Raw genomic sequence first — 23137 nt, 5'->3', positions numbered from 1 at the left:
CTTATACTTTCTCACTGTCAGCAGAAGGGCTAGAAGCAGAGACTCCCTAGAATCAATGAGCATATTTCACAGCCAATTTTGTTACCATTCCTTAAGTAACAAGCATATGAGCTCCTGAAAGAAATGGCAATTTCACCCTGGCTGGTTGGCTTAGTGGTAGAGTGTTGGCCTGGCATGTGGAAGTCGTGGGTTCAATTCCCGGCCAGGGCACATAGGAGACACACTCATCTGCTTCTCCACCCTTCCCCCTCTCCTTCCTCTCTATCTCTTCCCTTCCCACAGCCAAGTCTCCACTGGAGCAAGGTTGGTGTCCGGGCACTGAAGATGGCTCCATGACCTACGCCACAGGCACTAGAATGGCTCTGGCCACAACGGAGTTCGCCCCAGATGGGCAGAGCATCGCCCCCTGGTGGGCATGCTGGGTGGATCCCGGTTGGGCGCATGCAAGAGTCTATCTGACTGCCTCCCCACTTCTAACTTTGGAAAAAAAACAAATAAAAAAAGAAATGGCAATTTCCAGGGTTGGAGTAGAAAACGTGTAAGATTAACACAGAATATCTAACTGCTCATAAGGACATGCCAACTTAAAGGTACCCCTCACTGGCAAATCTGAACAATTTGAGCCCCAAAGTAAGTTAGCACAAAAATAAAATTTAAAACTATTAAAAAAAATAGGAATCCATGTGGCTCTACTGTAATAAAGAAGTAGGAAATTAGGGAAGGCTTCTGCTTAAAGGACAATGTCAAGTGCTAACTTGGGAAGAACACTAGAATTAGGGAAGGGGAAAACTGCCCCTCTGCAATGACCAGGTAAAGGCTAGCTCATGCAAGAACCATCAACACAGGCTACATTTTGGGGAAAAGTCTGATGAAGAACAGGACATATGCATAGTCTAAAATGGCCTCCTATGAACTGCTAATTAGTGGCATGGAAAATAAATATTATATTAACTGCATAGTAGAGAAATCCACCACCACCTAACTATCAAAACTAATCCCACAAAATTTTGAAACTGCCAAGAGGAAGATGGACACACATGCCTTCAGATACCATACCCTCAGAGGGACAATACAAAATTCTGTTGGAAATGCATAAATGGAATCTAACAATGAGGAAATAGGCCAACCAAAAATGAGGAACATTCTATTTGGAAAAGAGATTATTTTCAAATTGGCAAATGTCATTTTTAAAGGAGACTTAAGAAAAAAGAACATAATACATAAAACTAGATCTCAGTCTCAAATGTTAAATAAAAACTAATGTGTTTATAAAAACACACATGGGAGCATGTGTGACAAGTGACAAAGCAGAAAGAACAAATGGTGGACAGGTGGGTGACCCCCAAGTATATATGGTGTTACTTGCACTATTTATGCAACTTCTCTAAGGTTGAAATTATTTACAAATAAAAAGGAAGAAGTAAAGAAGGGCCCTGCTCAACCTTCTTTTGCAGATTCAGAAAGCTGTTCAAATTTCTGGCAGCATTCCTGCTGGTGTGCCTCAGCCAACTTGACATCTTTGCTTTTTAACCGGGCCTTATCCAATGCTTTGTTTGAGTTCTCAAAGTCAATGAGGGCTTTGGTACGTCTGTATAAGAGATCCTGAGAAAAAAATTAATAAATAGGACACGGCAGTTAAAATATCCTAAGTAATATGGTACCACTGCACTGCCTGAAATGTTAAGATGACAAGAATCTAATCTACCTCTATGATCCTCCCTCCCCGTTATTTTCCTTTTTAATCTCAAGATTAGGCTGGGGACAATTCTTAGGGCATCACTGAGAGCTTTTTCAGTATTCTTCATATGGAGTAAAGAGAAAAAACCTCAACAGTAAAAGCTAAAGGACTTCTTTTCCAAAGAAAGTAATTTCAGAAAATTAACCACTGTGTTAAAAGCATGTCTAGTTACTGCTAGGCTAAATCAAATGAGGATATGCTTTCACACTTTGGTGAGAGATAAAACTGAAGTGGCTGTGGTGGGTGGAAGGAGGGGAGGAGTAAGGGGGGGACAAATATAAGGTGACAGAAAATGAGATGACTTTGGGTGATGGGCGCACAATGCAATCAATAGTTCAAATGCCATGGAGATGCTCACCTGAAACCTATGTATTGATCAATGTCATCCCATTAAATAAAAAAAATGGAAAAAAAAAAGAAGAGGAATGCAAGTGAGCAATGAGACAGTAAGACTATCTCATAACCCTATCTGGAAAATCCTGCCTTTAGGCAGGGGTCCCCAAACTTTTTACACAGGAGGCCAGTTCACTGTCCCTCAGACAGTTGGAGGGCCACCACATACAGTGCTCCTCTCACTGACCACCAATGAAAGAGGTGCCCCTTCCGGAAGTGCGGCGGGGGGGGGGCAGATAAATGGCCTCAGGGGGCCGCATGCGGCCCGCAGGCAGTAGTTTGGGGACACCTGCAAGGGTCTGTCCTGAAGATCTAATCTGAAATATTCTTTGCAAATTTTATAACAAAGCAGACATTAATTACCTCAGTATCTAAAATGGGAAGTTATGATGCATGTATGACTGACACATGAGTTTTAATTATGCCCACTTTTGTATTTATGCAAGAAACTTGGTCACCATCAGCACTTAAATCTATTATAAAAGCCTAGTCAAAATTGTATTTGTAATAAAAATACCAAATATAAGACTAAGGAAACACACCAAAAGGCAAACTAATGAAAATAAAACTGAACTATGGGGGAAACAATGAATTTCTACGTCCTGACATTTCCTGTAACATATTTTCCCTAATTTCATGTTGCCTTAGTACATTTTACACAAAAATAATTTAAGCATTTTTGTTCAGGGCTGTGTAGGTAATTCAATAAAACTCCACAAATCTGAAAACCTGCTTTGCCTCAGAGATAGCCCTTTTGGGGGTCAAGTTTTCAGTTATGTCCTGCATCCAGTAACTCATAACCCCCAAACTGCATTATCTGTCTACTCAGCACCACACCCTACAGCTTCCAAGCAATACAAACTCGGGCATAATGCCACAAAAGTCACATCACCGTGAAGATTTCAGTCTAAATGAAACTAGAGGGCACAAAGTGAAGAATCTCATGCATGTGTCCAAAGAAGAACAGAACTTAAGAACCTAAGAGGCTAACTACTGGTATATGCCCAACTTATAGAGGACCCAGTGAACACCCACTCATGAACTTTCTGCTTCAACTCTGACTGGACTCCCCACTCTTTGTACCCTCCTGCCCATAAGTACAACCTGAGCCAAACCCTCACCAGACTTGCATGTAGCTTGCTACAATATGCATTTTCCAAATTGCAATCCCTTTGTTATTCCTCAATAAACTTAATTTCTGGTCACTCAAATTTGTCTCAGTTTACATCTCTATTTAGGCCCACATCACTTACAAAAACAATCCTGACAAATTCCTATCTTTCTTCATTTTAACAAAAAGAATTCGTGTCTAACATCAGACCTCTTAAGGGTCATGGCCAGGTAAACGTAAAGAACTTACCTTAGCAGCTTCTATGTTAAGCATATAGTACCGAAGGAGCTCTGTCAGCTTTAAATCTTCATCTGAGGAGACTCGACCTTCTACTTTCTATTAAAAACAAATAAAGCTCACCATCATCTGAACAGGAATCTACAGGTTATAAAGTACATAATGAAGACCAACATAAAAATCCTTACCCTAAGTTTTTCAAACAGCTCAGCAACCTTCAATAGGTACCTAAAACACATACGATATTAGTTTAAGGGCTTGAATCCTATAAGACATATGACTTCATCTATAAGATATGAATGGATAAATTCCGGAGGCCTAGCCTTTGATGCTTTAGAATTAACGTTATCAGAGTAGTGCTTTAAATGCAGTTGACCCAATTTGGTAGAAAAGATGATAAAAACTTATAATCTTATAGTGTCAGTCATGGGTATCAGCCTTTCTTGGTATGTCTTAAGCCATGTTGCAGTGCAGAAGCTGTGTCCCCAAGGCAATTCCTTTCCAAATTCAAAGCAGTGCTAACTGCTAACCAAGGTCAGGTTCTAGTGAACCACCTCGTATGTCCCAAAGCCATAAGCATATAAATATACTCTTTGATCCTGCTTCTGCCATTAGCAGACTTCTACTTTTCAAATCAAAAATACAGCTGTCTGTTATATCAAGCTTAGGTGTTACATAGAATATTGCCTCATATCAAAAATGGCCAGGATAGAGAAATAAAAAAATTCATATTAAAAAAAAAAGCTCCAGGTCAGCCTGGGGCCATTCAGTCATCCTTATGACCACTTTCCCCAAACCTCTTCCAGCTCTGCCAAGCACCATCTGACAGAGCACAAGCAGGACACATTTCAAAGACAACTCCAAAGTTAAAATTATCAAAAAGAAACAGAGACATGTACTAAAGGCTTGAATAAACACATCTGGTAGAGCAGTGTGCCCTCTGAGTCCTCTACAAAGTATCCGTGTTCAGAGAGTGCATAACACTTGAGCTACCAGAGACTATCTACCCATGATGAGCTTGTGCTCAAGAGCAGAACTGAAACTATGCAGTCATCACTTAGTATACCACCTAGTAATATCTGATTAGAGAATCAGGGGAAAAGCTCTTCCAACAAAAGCTTACTTTTTGATGACTGTGGGCTCTTCTAAAGCCAGGCTATGCAGGCAGGCCGCAGTGTGGATGTAGTCATCTGCAACATCTGCAGAAACAAGGAAAGCCTTTAAGTGAACAGAGCTGGCACACTAGCAAAGCTATGTGGCCAGTGGGTGAATGGTATTTACTTTTATGAGATCTGGTCATTTTGTCAGCTTTTGCACACGAATCCTTGATCCTATTATAATAGTTAATGAGGAAGTTCTTCTCTTGCTCAAAAAAGTCATCCACCTCCTAAAAAGGAGAAGAAAAAAATTTAAGACGCAAAACTTTTAAGAACTATGGATTAGAACACTAAGGAAACAAGCTCATGTGTATGTTTAACTTCTACAGACCAGGGAAATACAAATTGGAAAGAGACCATTATTTCATATCCAAACCAGCAAAACTCAAGTTTTGGCAGGAAATGTCAAGAGAACCATTTTGAAGATCCATTTAGCAATGCCCAGTACAGCTCTAGTATCTAAGATCTAGCAATTCTGCTGGAGCAACAGTTCTGCCTAGTGGGTTGCAACCTAGTCTGGGGAGGGGAGACAGGGGGAGGGAGAGAGGGAGAAAGGGAAAGGGGGGTGGGAGGGTGAGAGAAACACAGAGAGAGTGTGTGTGTGTGTAAAAGAGGAATGAATTTGGTTGCTTGCTTCCAGACTAAAAGGCATTACTGGAATCTGGTGGGCATCAACCAGGGACACCAAATAGTCCCATGTATCTTAAACTGCACCAATGAGATAGTCAAAGAGCTTCCAAATTTCTGACAATGCTCTCTATACCCAGCACCTATATTCTGGGCTACTTCCTCAAGCCCTTAAGTGTCAAAGTTCAGAAACCAAATAGTAGCTATTAAAAGAACACAGTTAAAAAGGGGGTGAGGGGGCTGAGTGAAGAAAGAAATCAATCCACGAGGTTAATGAGAAAGACTTCTATATTAACTTGACTTTCTATTAACAGCACTGTCCAGTAGAAATGTGTGAGTCATACAAGTCATTAAGTTCAACAGCTAGCCTGACCAGGTGGTAGTATAGCGGATAAAGCATTGGCCTGGGTCACTGAGACCCAGGTATGAAACTGTAAGGTCACCGGCTCAGCTGGAGCCCCTTGGCACACAAAAAAGCAATCAATGAGCAACCAAGGAGCTGCAACTGTGAGTTGATACTTCTCATCTCTCTCTTTTCCTATCTATCCCCGTCTCTCTAAAAATATCTAGTAGCTACATTATTTAAGAAAAAGTGAGCCTGACCGGGCGGTGGCGCAGTGGATAGAGCGTTAGACTGGGATGCGGAAGACCCAGGTTCGAGACCCCGAGGTCACCAGCTTGAGCGAGGGCTCATCTGGTTTGAGCAAAAGCTCACCAGCTTGAGCCCAAGGTCACTGGCTCGAGCAAGGTGTTACTCGGTCTGCTGTAGCCCCACGGTTAAGGCACATATGAGAGAGCAATCAATGAACAACTAAGGTGTTGCAACGCGCAACGAAAATGATTGATGCTTCTCATCTCTCCATTCCTGTCTGCCCCTGTCTATCCCTCTCTCTGACTCTCTTTTTGTAAAAAAAAAAAGGAAAAAGTGAAATTACTTTTACTTTAATATATCTACAATAAAATTATCAGTGAGTTTATTAAAATAACTGGATTTCTGAGAAGTTAATCAATTTGCTTCACAAACATCTCTAAAAAAAAAAAGATTTTATTTATTGATTTTGGAGAGAGGGAGGAGAGAGAAAGGTGGTAGTGAGGAGTGGGAAGCATCAACTTATAGTTGCTTCTCTTATGTACCTTGACCAGGCAAGCCCAGGGTCTTGAACTAGCAACTTCAGCATTGCAGGTTGACGCTTTATCCACTGTGCTACCATAGTCATGCCATATCTTTTCTTAATAAATAAAAAGTCACCTATATACAAGAAATTAATCATTTTCTAAAAGCTAAAAGCGACTTACCTTAACTCCAGAAAAAAGGACTTCATCAGCACTTTTCACCACACTTTTAAAAAAGCCGCCAAACACCTCTTTGGTATTTTTCCGTCTAACACTTAGCTAAAGAAAGAGAATTTTGAAAGAATAGTTTATAGTACATTCTTTTTCTAGATTCTTCTAAAGAAGTACTGAATACATTCCAGACAACAATGTTTACTATATAGTACAGGTACACACGTTAAGATAAAGGTATAAAACGAATTCCATCATATTTCAGAAAAACATGAAAACCACTAGATGTAAAGTACCAATAAACAGGTAAACTTAAATACAGGTCAGAATTCTAAAAGTGTGACTTAAGAGATACTGTATTTTGAAAACTATCTTGGCACCAAGTCTTAGTGGCTTTTAAATCCTTGGCAAAATTATTTCTTTTTTTTAATTCATTTTAGAGAGGAGAGAGAGAGAAAGGAGAGAGAGACAGAGACAGAGAAGGGGGGAGGAGCTGGAAGCATCATCTCCCATATGTGCCTTGACCAGGCAAGCCCAGGGTTTCGAACCAGCAACCTCAGCATTTCCAGGTTGACGCTTTATCCACTGCGCTGCCACAGGTCAGGCCATGGCAAAATTATTGTTCTGTTGTTTATTAAAGTTGACTGGTTAGGAGACACTGAGGAAATTTCTAAGTAGTGGTTTCCCTCATACATAATAACGAAAACATAACATTAAAACAAAAGTATACAATCCCAAACTTAATTGAGAGAAAACTAGCCTTTAAAAGGGGAAAGGATCAAAATTTCTAAGCAACCCTTTATAAAAATGTCTTGCACACTGATCTACAGGAGGGGCAGTGGCATCTACAAAAGGTTTCCGCTATGTTGGTTAAGAAATCCAGAACTTTAAAAAAGTTAAATTTGCAGAAAATATATTAAGTATATATATTTAAAGTATAGTCATACAGTTCATTGGGTCGTGGAAATGAAATTTTAAAAATGCCTTACATCTTGATCGTATTCCAGGAAAACATGAAAGTTGCGATCTTTACTGAGAACAGGGTGAGAAGAGAGCCGCTGAAGAAAGACTTCATGGGAGGAGACAGTCTTCTTAAAGACAGCGAGATACTCACTAAAAGGGAAGCACACAGGCATTTAGATGGCGGCACTACTCAACTAGCAACCACTCCTGTGCCCAGTCATCACCACTGCGCTGCTTATGCCATGAAGCAAAAGACCTGAATGGGACCTAAACATTTCAAAATAACTTTATATCTAACTGCCATTTCGGAATCTGTGGCATAAGCAAATGAAGGGGGAAGTGATATTATAACTGGAGTTGATGGAGCAAGTCTGCTAAGCCTGAAACTTACATGCAAAGTACTGTTGGTATTCAACAGCCAACAGAACACTGGTTTCTTTAAAACAATAAAAACCTGTTAATTCTGCAGCCATATATACAGCATTGAGTCTCAGTCTCCTAATCATCAGAAATTACAAAGCTGCTTTATTTCAATCTGGACATTAAAAGATCACTCTACACTTCCCGATGGTAGAAACATGAGTCCTATGTTCAGTGCCTTATCCTTAGTCATGTCACTCGAGTGTACGAATAATTCAAGACCTAGAAGTGTATGAGCACTGGCCCTCAATACAGGCTCAGGGCACAGCATGAAAAAGAACCGCTAGAATGAGCACCTGAATTCCAATACACTGATGGTAGATGAGGGGAAGAAGCCAAGACGAAGTGCAAGGATGGTTTCATAAGAAGCTTTAATGCAAACTAACTATGATATGGAATTTTAAGAATCGTTTTTATTTGAAATTATAACCAAAGAAAAAGAAACTCCCCATGGACCTCAGAATTCTTTGTATCAGCATTCACTGTAATCTAGTTTCAACTCTATTTCCAGTAATAAAACTTCAGGGGAGAAAGCAGCTTGAAGAATTACTTATAATTCCACAAGTATAGCCTACATAGGGGAAAGCTATAGCCAGTGTTAGTGGTCCCCAGGAAGTCAAGGTCTAAAGTTCAAGACCATCCCCTACACTCTGCAAAATGTAATTCTAGAAGATAGCACTACCAACTAATCAAGTACTATACTTAAAAATATTCAATTAATTGTCAAGTTCTTATTTCTGTACCCATCATCCAGAGGCAGATTAAGGTTGGTTGATTTGAGGCCCTGGGCACATTAGAAAATATTGAGCCCCTTAAAAAAGAGACAGGGAAAATAAAAATAGATGTTAACTATATTTTTACATAAATAACAAATATTATGTACTATTAATGTTAAAATTGCACATATGAAACCAAACTTGATGTCATTAGAAAAAAGTGCAAAGTTGGGGTTTTGCGGGGCGTTTCAGAGGTCAGGGCCCAGGGCACACGCCCGGTGTGCCCGTCTTTAAATCCGCCTCTGTCATAATCCGTTTTCTCAAGTCTCATCAAGAAGAGCCACTCACGCTTCCAGTTCTTGCTTCATCTTGGCAAATTCTTCTTTGGTCATAGACCCTTCACCCTCCCCCAGTTTCTGCATCTTCTCTCGGGGGCCATCGAAGTCAGGCTTTGTGGGAGCCGGTGGAATCTGTAGCCGAGACAGGTAACTTGTGAGCATTCTTGTCCCAGCAGTGAGATTCTAGTTAGGGCCTGTGCACAAGGGGCAGCCAGCCCTGTGGTCAACCTGTTTTTCTCTTAACCTTATTTCTTCTGGCATTTAAGTGTCCTCCCCTTCTGACTCACCGTGACTGCACTTATTCGTTCAGTTTATCTATAGTATTAGACAAGTGGTAGGGTATAACAGTGTTTATTCTGCTTCAACATCAGTTTAAAATTTATTACAATCGGCATTAAAATAAAGCCAATGAAAAATCACCAAGATTATCACCTCTAGACTTCATAAGGAATTTTTAATTCCAGAGAATAACCAAAAGATTCTACTACTGAATGAAGAGAACATTCTTAGACATAAGCTTCAGTATTACTTTTGTTGAATTACTTGGCTAGATTCTTCAGTCTGCCTGCCAGCACAAGCCACACTTAATTCTCCTTTAAAATCAGTAAGTCTCTTCCTGCAGCCATGCATTAACTTTCAAGAGTGGAACACAAAGACAACTGCCTGCCTTACTCCTTAGGCAGATGACAGCACTTCTGAGAATGTTAAGACTGGATGCCTCAATTCATTCAGTTATAATACTATTCTCACATATTCAGACTCTAACAGTAATGATTAGCACATATGTACTCTAGTTGGCAGATGAAATCAGACTTTACACAATCCATTATAAAAAGTGGGTAGGTCCCTTTAACAAAGTGAACAGCAAGGTAGATAGAAGAGACCAGCTTCAGCAATTATTTCATTTTCCAAAATGCACTTACAATAAGCCCAGCATAGTCTGCGGTTTCAGAGAGAGTATCGTGCAGCCACACAAAGTCTTCATGTTGCCGTGTAACAGAAAACTCTGGGCTCTGGAATGTGGGCAGCGTGGTCTGCAAAGGAGGAGATGTTAACCAGTAACTACCACTTTTAGATACCATGGTTTGAGTTTCCTGGGCTACACTATGGGAAAATTCTGCATAACAATGAGATCCAGAAAAGAACAAACAGCAGCAGCACACGATCTCTAGACCACTAGAAGAAGACAGAGCCAAGTCAACATGTTCTGTAAGGAATTCTTTTCACAAAATTCCACCTCTCAGGTCAGCTCGGGTATGTAGTGTTCACATTGCCTTCTGAGTAACTGAGGTATACTAATCAAGCCACCAAGATATTAAGAGAAAAAACATGTGGAAGAAGACCTTATAAGATATTTGCGCTTTATTTAAATTGGTGCCTGTTTCCCCACCAGTGAGGCGGGGATAAAAAAACACTACCATAAGGCTGTTAAAAACCAAATCCATGAAAACCCTTTATGATAGTTCCTGGTATAAGACAAGCAGCCAACACATTTTTAACTAGCATGGAGGGAGAAACGAGGCTAGAAGTGTTCCGGAAAGGACCGATTCTGAAAAATTCAATTTTCCCCCCTACAGTTTCCACATTGGTATATTGCTTTAAAATATTAAATTAAAAATCCTATAATATCATATTAAAAATCTGGAGACAAAAAAGTCTTTGGTAACACAAAAATTAAGAGGGACAAAAGCCAAGAACTTAGTAAACATAGGAAAAGCAAGCACTTCCCAAGCATGCTAAATAAAAACAGAAACGAACTAATTTCATCTGTTGGTAGATGGCTCCGCCTACATCACTGTGCCTGATTTGCCCTCCATGGAGCAGAGTACAAGCCAAATTTAACATTAGCAATGGCCTAGCCTCCCAGCACAGTGGACAGTAGCGCAAGAGCATTGATTAGAGGCTCAAACAAGACAAGCGGGTGCTCCCTCAGCAGTGGTGCTGCACTACAAACAAACGGCAACCGTTTCAGTCCAGGCTGTCCTCCAGACTCCACGGTGAATAAGAACAAGGCTGCATCTAGCAATGTGTTTATTATTGAAGTCATTCTGTCACTTACCTTGGTGTGTACTGTGAACTTGACCTTATCTCTCTCACTGAGCGCATCAGGTATGTCAATCTGAAGTGAGGGATCAACATTCAGGTCTACAGACACAGATCTCAGCTGAAACAGATTTTTTGGTTATTAGTTTCAAATTTAATTTAGCACTAAAAAGTATGCTTCCAAAAATAGGAGCTAGAAATTAAAAAGCAGTCAATACAACACCATTTAAAACAAAGTTGATACCCTGGCCGGTTGGCCCAGGGCGCTAAGGACGGCTCCATGGAGCCTCTGCCTCAGTCACTAAAAATAGGTCAGTTGTGAGCATGGCCCCAAACAGAGGTTGCTGGGTGGATCACAGTTGGGTACATGGAGGGAATCTGTCTCTCTGTCTTCCCTTTGTTGAAATAAATCTAAGTTTATTTGATACTGTGGGGAAATCTGCAATTAAATGCATAGATGGGTCCCAGAGTATTCCTGTAATCTGAACAAAGCAACTATGATTCTAATATCAGGTACATTACTTATTTTTTTTTTTTTAAGACTTCATTCATTTTAGAGAGAGAGAAAGGGGGGAGGAGCAGGAAGCACGAACTCCCGTTATGTGCCTTGACTGGGCCAAGTTCGGAGTTTCGAACCAGCAACCTCAGCGTTCCAGGTTGATGTTTTCTTTTTTTTTTTTTTTTAAAGAATTTTTTTTTTAATTTATTCATTTTTAGAGAGGACAGAGAGAGGGAGAGAGAGAGACAGAGAGGGAGAGAGGGGGGAGGAGCTGGAAGCATCAACTCCCATATGTGCCTTGACCAGGCAAGCCCAGGGTTTCAAGCCGGCAACCTCAGCATTTCCAGGTCGACGCTTTATCCACTGCGCCACCACAGGTCAGGCAGGTACATTACTTATTTTATGTCTGCATGAAAAATACATTTAACCAACTACTTGAAACAACTGTACTAAGGAAGGCTTGAACTAGACAAGAGAACTCTTCTTACATAAATGCCCAAAATAGAAAGAACATTCAGGAGGCACTGATCAGACTACACATATCTGAAAGAAGAGACTAAGTAAACAGAGAAAAGGTACAAAGAACAGTCATGTGGTATAGGATCCTAGGTCAATAGATAAGAAAAATGCAGCTCAAGAGTAGACTTCTTATATTCAGGGATTGTTTCAAAGAGTAGAAATCTAGACACAAGAAATGAATTGTAAAACCAACAAAGGCCCTAATTAACACAATTCCACTCTTGTTACACATGAAGGGCAAGTATGAGCACTGCCCAGAAGCAAAAGAGATTTTGTGAGTTAGAAATTCAGGAGGGCCCGGCCGGTTGGCTCAGCAGTAGAGCGTTAGCCCGGAGTGTGGAAGTCCCGAGTTGGATTCCCAGCCAGGGCACACAGGAGAAGCACCCATCTGCTTCTCCACCGTTCCCCCTCTCCTTCCTCTCTCTCTCTCTCTTCCCCTCCCGCAGCCAAGGCTCCATTGGAGCAAAGTTGGCCTGGGCGCTGAGGACAGCTCCATGGCCTCCACCTCAGGCGCTAGAATGGCTACGACTGCAACGGAACGTCCCAGAATGGGCAGAGCATTGCCCCCTGGTGGACATGGCAGATAGATCCTGGTCAGGCACACCCGGGAGTTCTGTCTGACTGCCTCCCCGCTTCTAACTTCGAAAAAATACAAAAAGGAAATTCAGAGGAAAATAGCACCCAACCCCATATTTGCTAGTTTAAAAAGAATTCTTAAAGAAGACAAGCCAACAGTCAATCACAACCTGACACAAAATGAAGGGTAAAAACTGCATGAAATAAGCATCTCAGGGCCTCATCCTCACACCCAACTATAAGCTGGTGCTTAAGTCAAGTCGTAACAATTTAGATTACTGCACACAGGGAGAATGCCAAGTGAAGACTGTAGAATGAGGACAGGGAATGCTGAAGTATTTCCCCTTATGTTTCATTTTGGACTCTTTTCTTCAAAATAAAAAGCTCAAGACCAAAAACTGATAAACAGTTTTTGAAATTAGACAAACTAGTTCAATCAGGTATAAAAATATTAAATATATCCACTAAAAATGAATAATTTACTTCTCTCCTTTGTATCTAAGAAGCTGTCAGTACCTCCCCTCCCCTCTTAGCACTTAGAAAAAAATTTAATTGCAAAAACCAGAGTTAGTCCTGTAACAAAGGCTTTCCTGTAAGCAACAAGCTTCAAGTACTATCACCAGGGCTTGATTTTAATATCAGGTATTAGAATAAGATCACAATACACTTAAGTCCCCGACATCTCAACCTAAACAGTCCTTCCCCAAATGAATTCTTGATGATCTCTATGAAAAATATTTGCTTATTTGGCTTAATTTTCCCATGTCTATTTATCAGAACTCTACAAAGGTTAGCCTCAAGGTCAGGGATACTTCATTTTGTCCTAACTGCCTCTAGCTCTGACATATTTCTGATAAAAGCTTCCTTCCTTCTGATAGCTCACCACTGGACAAATATAAAGTTCAAAAAGATGTCAAAATATAAACTAAATTTGACCACAGAAAATAACACCCCCCACCATGTTATGTTTGTACCTGTCAGAGTCAGAACAGGAACAAAGTGAGCAAGTATAATAGGAGTAACAGACACTAGTAGAAAGACAGGCAGACTTGAGGTGCATTTCTCTGAGCTCAGCAATAATGCCATGCTTCCTGAGAGTCCATTTCCGAAAGTCACAAATCCTGGTTTTCTAGCTACCTCTCAATTTCCTGTACCCATAACCACACAGAGTTAATAAGCCTAGACTATTTACTACCTTCCTTTCTTGTCATCATAAAATTGTTTTTTTGTTACAAATACAATGAGGACACATACAATCTACAATGTAGCATAGATACACAAGGCTCCAGAAAATGAAGCAGATAAATCATCAAAAAGTAAAACATTGTCAAATGTTTAAAACTTCAGTCAGCACAGAATCCTTACTCCGGAAGCACCAAATGTGATTAAAAGCTCAGCATTCCTTTCCTTCTGCTTAATCAACAAAACCAACACCCCACAGTACTTGCTAAATAAATCCCCAGAATGTATGGTGGGAAAACTGGGCCGCACGCCCTCCATATACTATACTTGCCCCCTGGCACCCACCTCTATATCCTTCCCAAAAAAGCAGAAAATTGTTTAGCGCTGTGCGACAACACCCATCTCTGACTAGGGTCCCAGATGTGAAAATGCCTAGAATGGCTGCTTAAATCAATGAGGAAAGGCAGACGTCAGAACAAGTCAGGTTAATAACTTTTCGGTCTTCCAGAGTCCCCTTAGGTCACGTGTGAGAATCAAATTTAAAACACTTAGTTTTAGGTGGAGTTTCAGCTCTCAATGTACTTCCCTACCAGATTCATCCTTACAATAAGGATTATAATAATCCTGTAACAAAATTTTAAAAAGGGGTAAACAAAGTAAATTTTACATTTACCCACGTGTTAAGACTCACAATTTTTTGAAAAATTTGGGGTCTAAAAAACTGGGTGCATCTCACACAGTGGTTGATTTTATTTTATTTGCATTTTCCATGCAGATGAGGAGTTGTAGGAATTTTATGATGAATAAAACTTGAGTTCAGTAACTTTATGTAATACACCCCCCCAATTTTGGGCCCCCAAATTAAGGTGCTTCTTATACATGGGGAAATATGGTAAATGTTCTAAGAATTCTAAATGTGCCTGACCAGGCAGTGGTGCAGTGGATAGAGCATTGGCCTGGGATGTGAGGACCCAGGGTCAAAACCCCAAGGCCAAAGGTTGCTGGCTTGAGCTAAGAATCACTGGCTTGGCTTGGCTTGGCTGGAGCACCCTCCCCTCCACCAAGGCATGTATGAGAAAGCAATCAATTTAACAACTAAGGTGCTGCAATAAAGAACTGATGCCGCTCATCTCTCTCCCTTCCTGTGTCTCTCTCTTGCTTTAAAAAACAACAACAAAAAACCCTAAATGCATGGTAAGAGCCTGTAAAGAAGAAAAACTAATAGAGAATCCCAGTGCATTTCCCCCACACGATCATGGGCCTCCCAACTGGGGAATGTGACACTAGCTGCCACACAACTCTGCAGAGCTCAGTTAAGGGCCACTTTTGATCCAAATCTCACTTACGACTGACTTACTTTGGTACAAGACTTAACAGCATCTACAAAGTCACTCTTCAAAAGGTTTAATGACTCAGATGGCAAAGGGCACCTGGACAACATGGAAGGCTAGAATCTAACACAAGGAAAACAAAGACTCATAGAGAAGATATAGTTAAGTGTTATTATGGTGACTAGACTCTTGTTCACCCTAGTGACATATAGCAAAAATAACAAGGTGGAAAGGAAACCATCGCCACAGTAACTGATCTGCTAGAATGTGAGCTAGTTGAACAGGACACTCCAATATATCCCCCATGTTAATCTGAATGCTGCAAGGAAACAACAGATAGAAAGACTACTTGTGCATATTTAAGTGATTTTCTGGTTTCCATTCCCAAAGCACAAGTAATGTAAGCCAGCACATGTTACATCAGAGTGTTTTTTTTTTTTTAATTTTTTTTTTTTTTTTCTTCTGAAGCTGGAAACGGGGAGAGACAGTCAGACAGACTCCCGCATGCGCCCGACCGGGATCCACCCGGCACGCCCACCAGGGGGCGATGCTCTGCCCCTCCGGGGCGTCGCTCTGCAGCGACCAGAGCCACTCTAGCGCCTGGGGCAGAGGCCAAGGAGCCACCCCAGCGCCCGGGCCATCTTTGCTCCAATGGAGCCTTGGCTGCGGGAGGGGAAGAGAGAGACAGAGAGGAAGGAGGGGGTGGGGGGTGGAGAAGCAAATGGGCGCTTCTCCTGTGTGCCCTGGCCGGGAATCGAACCCGGGTCCCCCGCACACCAGGCCGACGCTCTACCGCTGAGCCAACCGGCCAGGGCCTCAGAGTGTTTTATCTTCCAACTGTTTTTCACTCTTAAAGATTTTGCTTTGCGCCCTGGCTGGTTGGCTCAGCGGTAGAGCGTCGGCCTAGCGTGCGGAGGACCCGGGTTCTATTCCCGGCCAGGGCACACAGGGGAAGCGCCCATTTGCTTCTCCACCCCTCCGCCGCGCCTTCCTCTCTGTCTCTCTCTTCCCCTCCCGCAGCCAAGGATCCATTGGAGCAAAGATGGCCCGGGCGCTGGGGATGGCTCTGTGGCCTCTGCCTCAGGCGCTAGAGTGGCTCTGGTCGCAACATGGCGACGCCCAGGATGGGCAGAGCATCACCCCATGGTGGGCGTGCCGGGTGGATCCCGGTCGGGCGCATGCGGGAGTCTGTCTGACTGTCTCTCCCTGTTTCCAGCTTCAGAAAAATGCAAAAAAAAAAAAAAAGATTTTGCTTTGCTATCCTTCATCCCACTGTATAAGGAATTAAGACTCCTACTAGGGACAGAGCAAATATAACAAGTCATCTATGAATGGTCTGTTAGCTCAAAGCCAAAACAGGCAAGAAGCGGGAAACACCGTATTTCAGGTAGATACTTATACTGGCCTTGATTAGTACAATTCTCATTAGTGAGGAAACAAATCCAAAACTGTTCTGCTTGCAGACACTAGATCTGCATTAATTTCTGAAAACAAGACTCACAAGAGGCATACTGATTAAACAGTATATATTACTTGGTTCTTGTTTCAACTCACAGGAAGGTAGTGTTCTACGAGAACTTCTAACACCACATCCTTCTCCAAATCCCTCTTTATGATTGAAGTACCATACTCGAATTTTTTGTTAATGTTGTCTTTCAACCTGAAAGTAACCAAAACCTGTTCATCTATTCTATTCCAGCTTTTCCTATGGCACTGGAGCATGAAAACAATGGACTCTCAGCAAGCAGTGAGCTCTGCTTTTATCCATATATGAAGATTAGAGACCTAATGATCTTAGCCGAATTCACTTACACTCAGGGTGATTTCTGCCTTAGTGGTTCTCGAAATATTTCTATTTTCACCAGTCCCCAAGAGTAAAAAGGTTGAAAACCACTGTTCCAGAAGATCACAGTCTACTAACATAGATAAAAGTTATGAAAGTTAGTCATAAGCTTAAAAAAAAAGAAAAGAAAAAAAATTAAAGGGCCACAGCAAGTGATCAGATTTTCACCACTCATCTTGGTGAGATGGACCCCACAGGGACCATCCCTGCTGACACTAACCATTCTTACCGGTAGTCTACCAATACGCAAGCTGTCCTTGGTAGAACACCACAGACTGCAGGGCAATGGGAGGCTACGTAGCCCCGAGTTCCTAGAACAGGAATCGAGACTTGGAAGAAGGTCAGTGCAGCGTACTCAGCGAATGGATAAACTGAATCATCATTTCACAAGGCTGCAAAGCCCACGAACTAGTCAAATCCCAATAGAAACAAGAAAGATTAAGTTGAACTATTGGCTTAACATGCATTTCAAAGAAATTCACCTAATTACTTACTAGATACCTGGATTACTTTCAAATGAATTCACGGAATGAAAGGGTCAAATTATATGGTCTCTAAGGATGTCCTTGCAGAGTTGTACTGGGAATCAATACAGCACTGCTACAGAGGAAGCAGTTGAACAAATGAAAAACTAATTTCTTCCATTCAAAGCTAAAGCCCTTTTCCTACCTAATCCTATCAAAGCTCCTCCCCAAAATTGCCTGGCATATCAATTCCACAGCCCTCTGCTACAAACCTGACGTGTTACACATTACTCATGTTGATGAGAGAATTTAAGAACATTCACTTCCTGACCTTGATGATCAAACCAAGATGAAGAGAAATAAGTTAATAAAAACAACTTACTTTCACCACAAAGATGATAATTCAGCAACATGATTAAGGTGTCTGAGTTTAAGCCTGATTAGGTAAATTTGAGGCACAAATGGCAGCATGAAGAGAAGGGTGCCTGCTTCCTGGTGAGAATTCTATTTGGGAGTCAAAGGCACTACACACTCCCCAGACCATTCAGATGTAAATACTTCACTGCCTCATTTCTTGTCTCACCAGCAGCTTTGTACTGCTCTTCAAGAGAGATACAGTGAAAGCCAGGAGTTGGCTTCTGCATTTGTATTCACTCACCATCAACACTGACTAGAATGAAGGTTAGGGGGCCTGACCCTCAAAACCAAGTAAACTATAAACTCTTCAAGAAGAAAACGCCTAACACAGGTTAATATAAGCAGCTATCCTAAGGAAATAACACTTTTCTCTCCAGGCTACATAGCAGTACCTGAAAAACTACACCAAATATGTAAAAGAAATGGGTGAGGTACTCAAACCAAGAACCCAATATCTGAACTGAAACTCGATCCTTCCTCTGAACTTAACCGCAATTTACTTACTCCTCCCTCTGTATGTCTCCTTTGCCTTTGTGGTATGAAACAGTTCATGAATTTCATGTTCCTCTTTTAGAAGGACTATCTTTAAGAGTAATTCAGTGGCCAATCATAAATACACTGTGTTGGAGGTGAAGAAGTAGCTTTTTGGAAAAGGAGATCATGCAGAGAAACTTCCAATTTACACTTGTAAAATGTTCTCCTGCAGCCATCTTTTGTCACTGCTTCAAAAAGAGGAGGCAGAAGCTCTGGTGGGTTAGCTCAGTCAGAGCTGAAGCCTAAACACCAAGGCTGCGGGAGGTCAGGGCATACATGGGAATGGGAAGTGGCCAATCAATGCACAACTAAGTGGAACAAATGAATGTCTGCCCATCGCTCTCCCCCTTCCTCTCTAAAAATCAATCAATAAAAAATAAAAGAAAGAGCAGACCTTATAATGCTCTGAAACTCCTCATAATTGGGTTCACTAAAAGGTTGTTTTTCTAACTACCTAATTTCACTGCATGTACCTCTCACCAATGGCTATTTGAAAGCTTCTGAGCTACAGAACTACTCTTGCCTAATTTCCTCCAACAACAAAACCCTGACAATCAAGAGAGCGAAATGTTTTTTAAAAGCAGTTTTATACTTAGGTCTACCCCCCTGCAGCACATGCTGTTTATCAAGTGAGCTTCAATTCTAGCCCAGTGTTCTGAGCGCCGCAGTACAAGGGCATTGATTGGGTTTGCAGTTCCCAGAGTGGGAACTAAAGTCTAACTTTGTAAACGCTCAGCTGCCTCTCTGTAATCCTAAATTGCCCAGACCCGCTTACTATCTTTTTTACTATTGCCTGATAAGGTTCCTCAATGTTGGGAGAAGGGGAACAAATCCCAATACAATCAATTATGCTTATGGATTTTTTTCTTTGACAGAGACAGTCAGAGAGAGGCATAGACAGGGACAGACAGGAAGGGAGAGAGATGAGAAGTATCAATTTTTCGTAACCCCAAACCAGCGACCTTAGGGTTTCAAACCTGGGTCCTCCATGTCCTAGTTTGACACGCTCTATCCACTGTGCTACCATTTGGTCAGGCAATTATGCTTGTTTTAAACAGCATGTATTTTCTTATAATCTCTCAATTACAGAACTGAAAAAACTGAAAAACTGGTACACTAAATTATTAGACTCTGTAACACAACCTGGACCCACTCATACCATCTTAGAGAGTTTAAATCATTGATTCCCAAACATGGAACATTTAGCAAAGTTGGCATATACTCCTGTCAGAGCAGGGAGCTTTCACTCAGTAGATGCCAGGTATACTGCTAAAATACCCTACAAGGCACAGGACAATTTCCCACAACAAAAAACTACTGAGCCCAAAATGTCAAAAGTGCTCAGGTTGAAAACCCTGGTTTAAAAACTAAACCTCTACATAAGGTGTTAGTCACTTACCAGGTTTCACACTAAGTGAGAATTTAGACCTGAGGATGTAGGAATTTCTGTAAATAGCCTCCCTTGACCATTTCTTCCTACAGCCAAAAAACATGTGAGCAGATCATGGAGATCTTAAGACACTGTACATGTTACTGATCCAGAACTAAGGCTTGGGCAGCTTTGATAAGCCCTACTCCCAGAGTTTAGAAAAGAAAAATGAAGTCAAGCCATTAAATGTAAAAAAGTTGGTCCATAAAAATTAGTAAATTTGGAACTGCTGCAATATTGGGCAGGACTGTTCCTAAATGAACCCCCACCCAATCTAGCAGACATTCGAGTGTCCCTAGAGACAACTTCCACACCAGTTTAAAAAAAAAGCTACAAACCAGAGCAGCAGCATAAACACTGATGCCTGGCTGAGAAGACACTATCCACCCTGGGTCTATGTAACCAACCAGTGAACTAAGTTGTAACAGCACTAGGCTGGGAAAGGCATCCACCCTGATCTTGCAAAGCTTTTCCTGTGTGCTCAACTTACTTCCTCTATTAGCAATTTACTCATCATTTAAATAAATAAATAAATAAATAAATAAGGTCTTGGGAGGCAATTAGGACCCATACTCTATTTGCCATAGGTCTGGTAGACTCATCACTATGAAGATACATACTGAATCTGAGTGGGAACTTAATCCTTTGAGTAGTGTTTTTTTCATGCTTGCTGACCCCAGGGAGTGAGGTTTTTTTCCCCCAAAAATGAAATTAGTTCTAGTTCAAGTTGTATTAACTTAAAATATTTGTTTGATAACAATTTATGGAAATAAGAACATACATTTGCCTTTTTTTAATGTTGCTTCACGTATTTTTAAAATAAAAATTTTTGTACGATTGTACTCTGGATGGTCAGAAGGCACAAGGACATACATGAACGTTCGTACTCCTCAAAGGGCTAAAAATGATGCCCAGCTATTCAAATGGCTTTCTAGCAAACAGAAGGCCTGGAGAACCTAAAAGGTGCAAAAGGACTGAAGAACAGGATAACTTATTTTTTATGGGTCAAGGTTCTACCTGATTTCCAATTAATTTTCCCTCTACCCACTAAAATCTCAAGACACCCAAACGTTGCAATACTCGATTATCATCAAGATGTAACCCAATGCCATTAATGCTTTAATTTTCAGGAGCTACACTTGGTAAAATCCTATGTTTTCTAAATTTAAAGATGAAAATACAATCTTTTCCATCAGTAGAGGATGAGTTAAAAACCATTCAACTCTTCCCTTACATTACTTCTTGGGAATGGAACCAAATCCCAACATCTTCAGCTAAAATGAAAGAGTCACACTAACCGATACAAACCAATATTCCTCTCAAAAAGTACTTTATGAGCCTTCAAAATCCTCAAGAATCAATTGTTCCCTACTTTATTATATCTAAATCCCATGAACCTCTATTCTCATGGAAATTACAAAGCCAAAAACTGAATTTTTAAACTTATAACATTTTCTGTAAAGATATTTCAGTTGACTTAACAAAGCTGTACTAGGTAACATAGTTTTGCCCAAGATTTGGCCTCTTGTTAATTCACACCTGCCACATCCCCCCCCCCCCAAAAAACAGAGAAGTAATTCTATATAATCCTCTTTCTGTAACCACCAAAACCAGGGAGCAGGAAATAGTCTTCAATAGCTCTCCAATTTGGCTGAAAGTGAAAATGATGAGAGCACATTATTTTAAATGCCAACTATCATATACTGTACTTATACCAAAGCCCATTGAAGCAGTCAAGTCCTTTTACACAGCTATCTGAAACATTCTGGGTCAAGAAAGAAGTATGGATGTATCAAATTGCTATCAAAATTCTACTCAGTATCTAAACTTCTAGAAAAACTACCTTTAGAACAAATTTCTAGATTGGGTGATGGCCACACAGTTCAAATGCTATAGAAATATTTACCTGAAAGCTACATACTCTTATTGATCAATATCACCCATTAAATTTAATTCCTAAAACAAAAAAATTTAAGTAGCAAAAAAGAATGTTCTTATTAAGAATCGTAGCCTCAAGTTCCCACTTTTAGTAAGAACAACTCACTTCTTTCAACTTTCAAATAAAAGTACTCCAGCTAAGACCCTGCCCTACCCTCAAAACTGCATTTCAATAACTAATATAGCAATGATCCTCTTGGTTGGAACATTTTAGTACTTACTATAAAAAAAAACCGTCTCTCTCCCCAAATGAGACTTCTAAAATAGATGTAACATTCTAAGATGTTAAATCTTAACAGATTAAATGTTAAGAACGCCTTATTTTTAGATTCCTTTTTATTTTACACGTCTGTCGCAAAAACTTTTGTGGACGATTCTGCACGTAACGTTGTGGTCACACCAACTTCCATGAACTGCGAAAAGCCAACCCCAAAGTAAAGGAATGACAACAGCGCGGGGGCTTGTCTCTGGCCGATTTCACTCCACGAGACACCTCGCGACCTCCAGATTCCAGCGGCATGCGGGCGACTTACACAAACACCCAAAGATAAGAATTAAAAACCGAGTTCAACAAGTATTGGGGCACTTACTAAGAATTACAGAACTCCCGCAGTTAACACACTTAGCGTTCATAAAGTCTTAAGAAACAGGCTTACTTCAGACTTCTGATTTTCTTCGGAAATTTCCCCAGTATTTGGGCCAAAAAGTTTTCTCAAAAAGTGGAGAGGCAGTTTAGATGCAACGAAACCAAACTGTCGCTTCCCGTACGTTAAGTGGGTTCATGTCCCCCGTCCAGTGGTCCCGAAGTCCAGATTAAGTATAAAAAAGCCCTTTTACATGAGAGCACATTCTCGGGCCTCCAGAAACTCGCCGCGCGGCCCTGGGGACCGGACACCGGGCCGCGTGCCCGAGAAGCCCCGCGGCAGCCCTCGGGGAGAACAAAAGGCGCCAGGGGTCCAGCAGGTGCCTCCCGCGTGGGGGAGCCCCTCGCTATGAGACACGGGTGCACGAGCAGCCCCAAGGCCCCCCCAGGACTTGGGAAGGAACGCGGGGCTCCGGGAGGTCGGCGGGGCCTCCAGTCCTGGAGAATGAACGTGCATAGGGCCTCACCTTGCTGCGGTCCTCCTCCTGCTGCTGCAGCACCTCGGGAACCGCGGCCATGGCGACGCGGGCCTCGAGCAGGGGCTGCCTGGCTGTGCGAGGAAAGAAGACGCTGGGCCGCCGCCGCCGCTGGGGAGCCTTCAGGGGCGGCCGCGGCCCCGCCTCCACTAGCCTCCCAGCCCCACGGCGGCGGGAGGCCTCGGGATTCCGCCACCATCCCAGAAGCCCCACGAAAGCCTAGTGGCACGCCACGTGCTCCCCCAGAGCTGCCTCCCCG

General features: G+C 41.6%; 1 protein-coding gene and 1 non-coding gene across 2 annotated transcripts in view; both read right to left on the bottom strand.

Annotated features, from left to right (window-relative positions):
* SNX5 (sorting nexin 5) overlaps window positions 1-23097 on the bottom strand; it is a 28423-nt gene extending 5326 nt beyond the window's left edge. Inside the window, exons 1-11 of the mRNA XM_066234097.1 lie at window positions 22870-23097; window positions 11044-11148; window positions 9908-10018; window positions 8995-9116; window positions 7537-7660; window positions 6560-6655; window positions 4761-4866; window positions 4603-4678; window positions 3668-3707; window positions 3492-3578; window positions 1443-1602 (exon numbers count right to left, since the gene is read on the bottom strand). Coding sequence (XP_066090194.1) covers window positions 1443-1602; window positions 3492-3578; window positions 3668-3707; window positions 4603-4678; window positions 4761-4866; window positions 6560-6655; window positions 7537-7660; window positions 8995-9116; window positions 9908-10018; window positions 11044-11148; window positions 22870-22920 — 1078 coding nt within the window. The 5' untranslated portion in view covers window positions 22921-23097. The remainder of the gene's footprint in view (window positions 1-1442; window positions 1603-3491; window positions 3579-3667; window positions 3708-4602; window positions 4679-4760; window positions 4867-6559; window positions 6656-7536; window positions 7661-8994; window positions 9117-9907; window positions 10019-11043; window positions 11149-22869) is intronic.
* Window positions 17130-17365, bottom strand: LOC136309854 (small nucleolar RNA SNORD17). The gene has a single exon (XR_010726484.1). It is a non-coding gene; the product is annotated as a small nucleolar RNA SNORD17 (small nucleolar RNA).
* Window positions 23098-23137: the final 40 nt, after the last annotated feature.

The sequence above is a fragment of the Saccopteryx bilineata genome, chromosome 6 (genome assembly GCF_036850765.1).
Source record: "Saccopteryx bilineata isolate mSacBil1 chromosome 6, mSacBil1_pri_phased_curated, whole genome shotgun sequence".
Lineage (NCBI taxonomy): Eukaryota > Metazoa > Chordata > Mammalia > Chiroptera > Emballonuridae > Saccopteryx > Saccopteryx bilineata.
The sequence above is the reverse complement of the archived record's forward strand: the minus strand, read 5'-3'. Positions and strand labels throughout refer to the sequence as shown.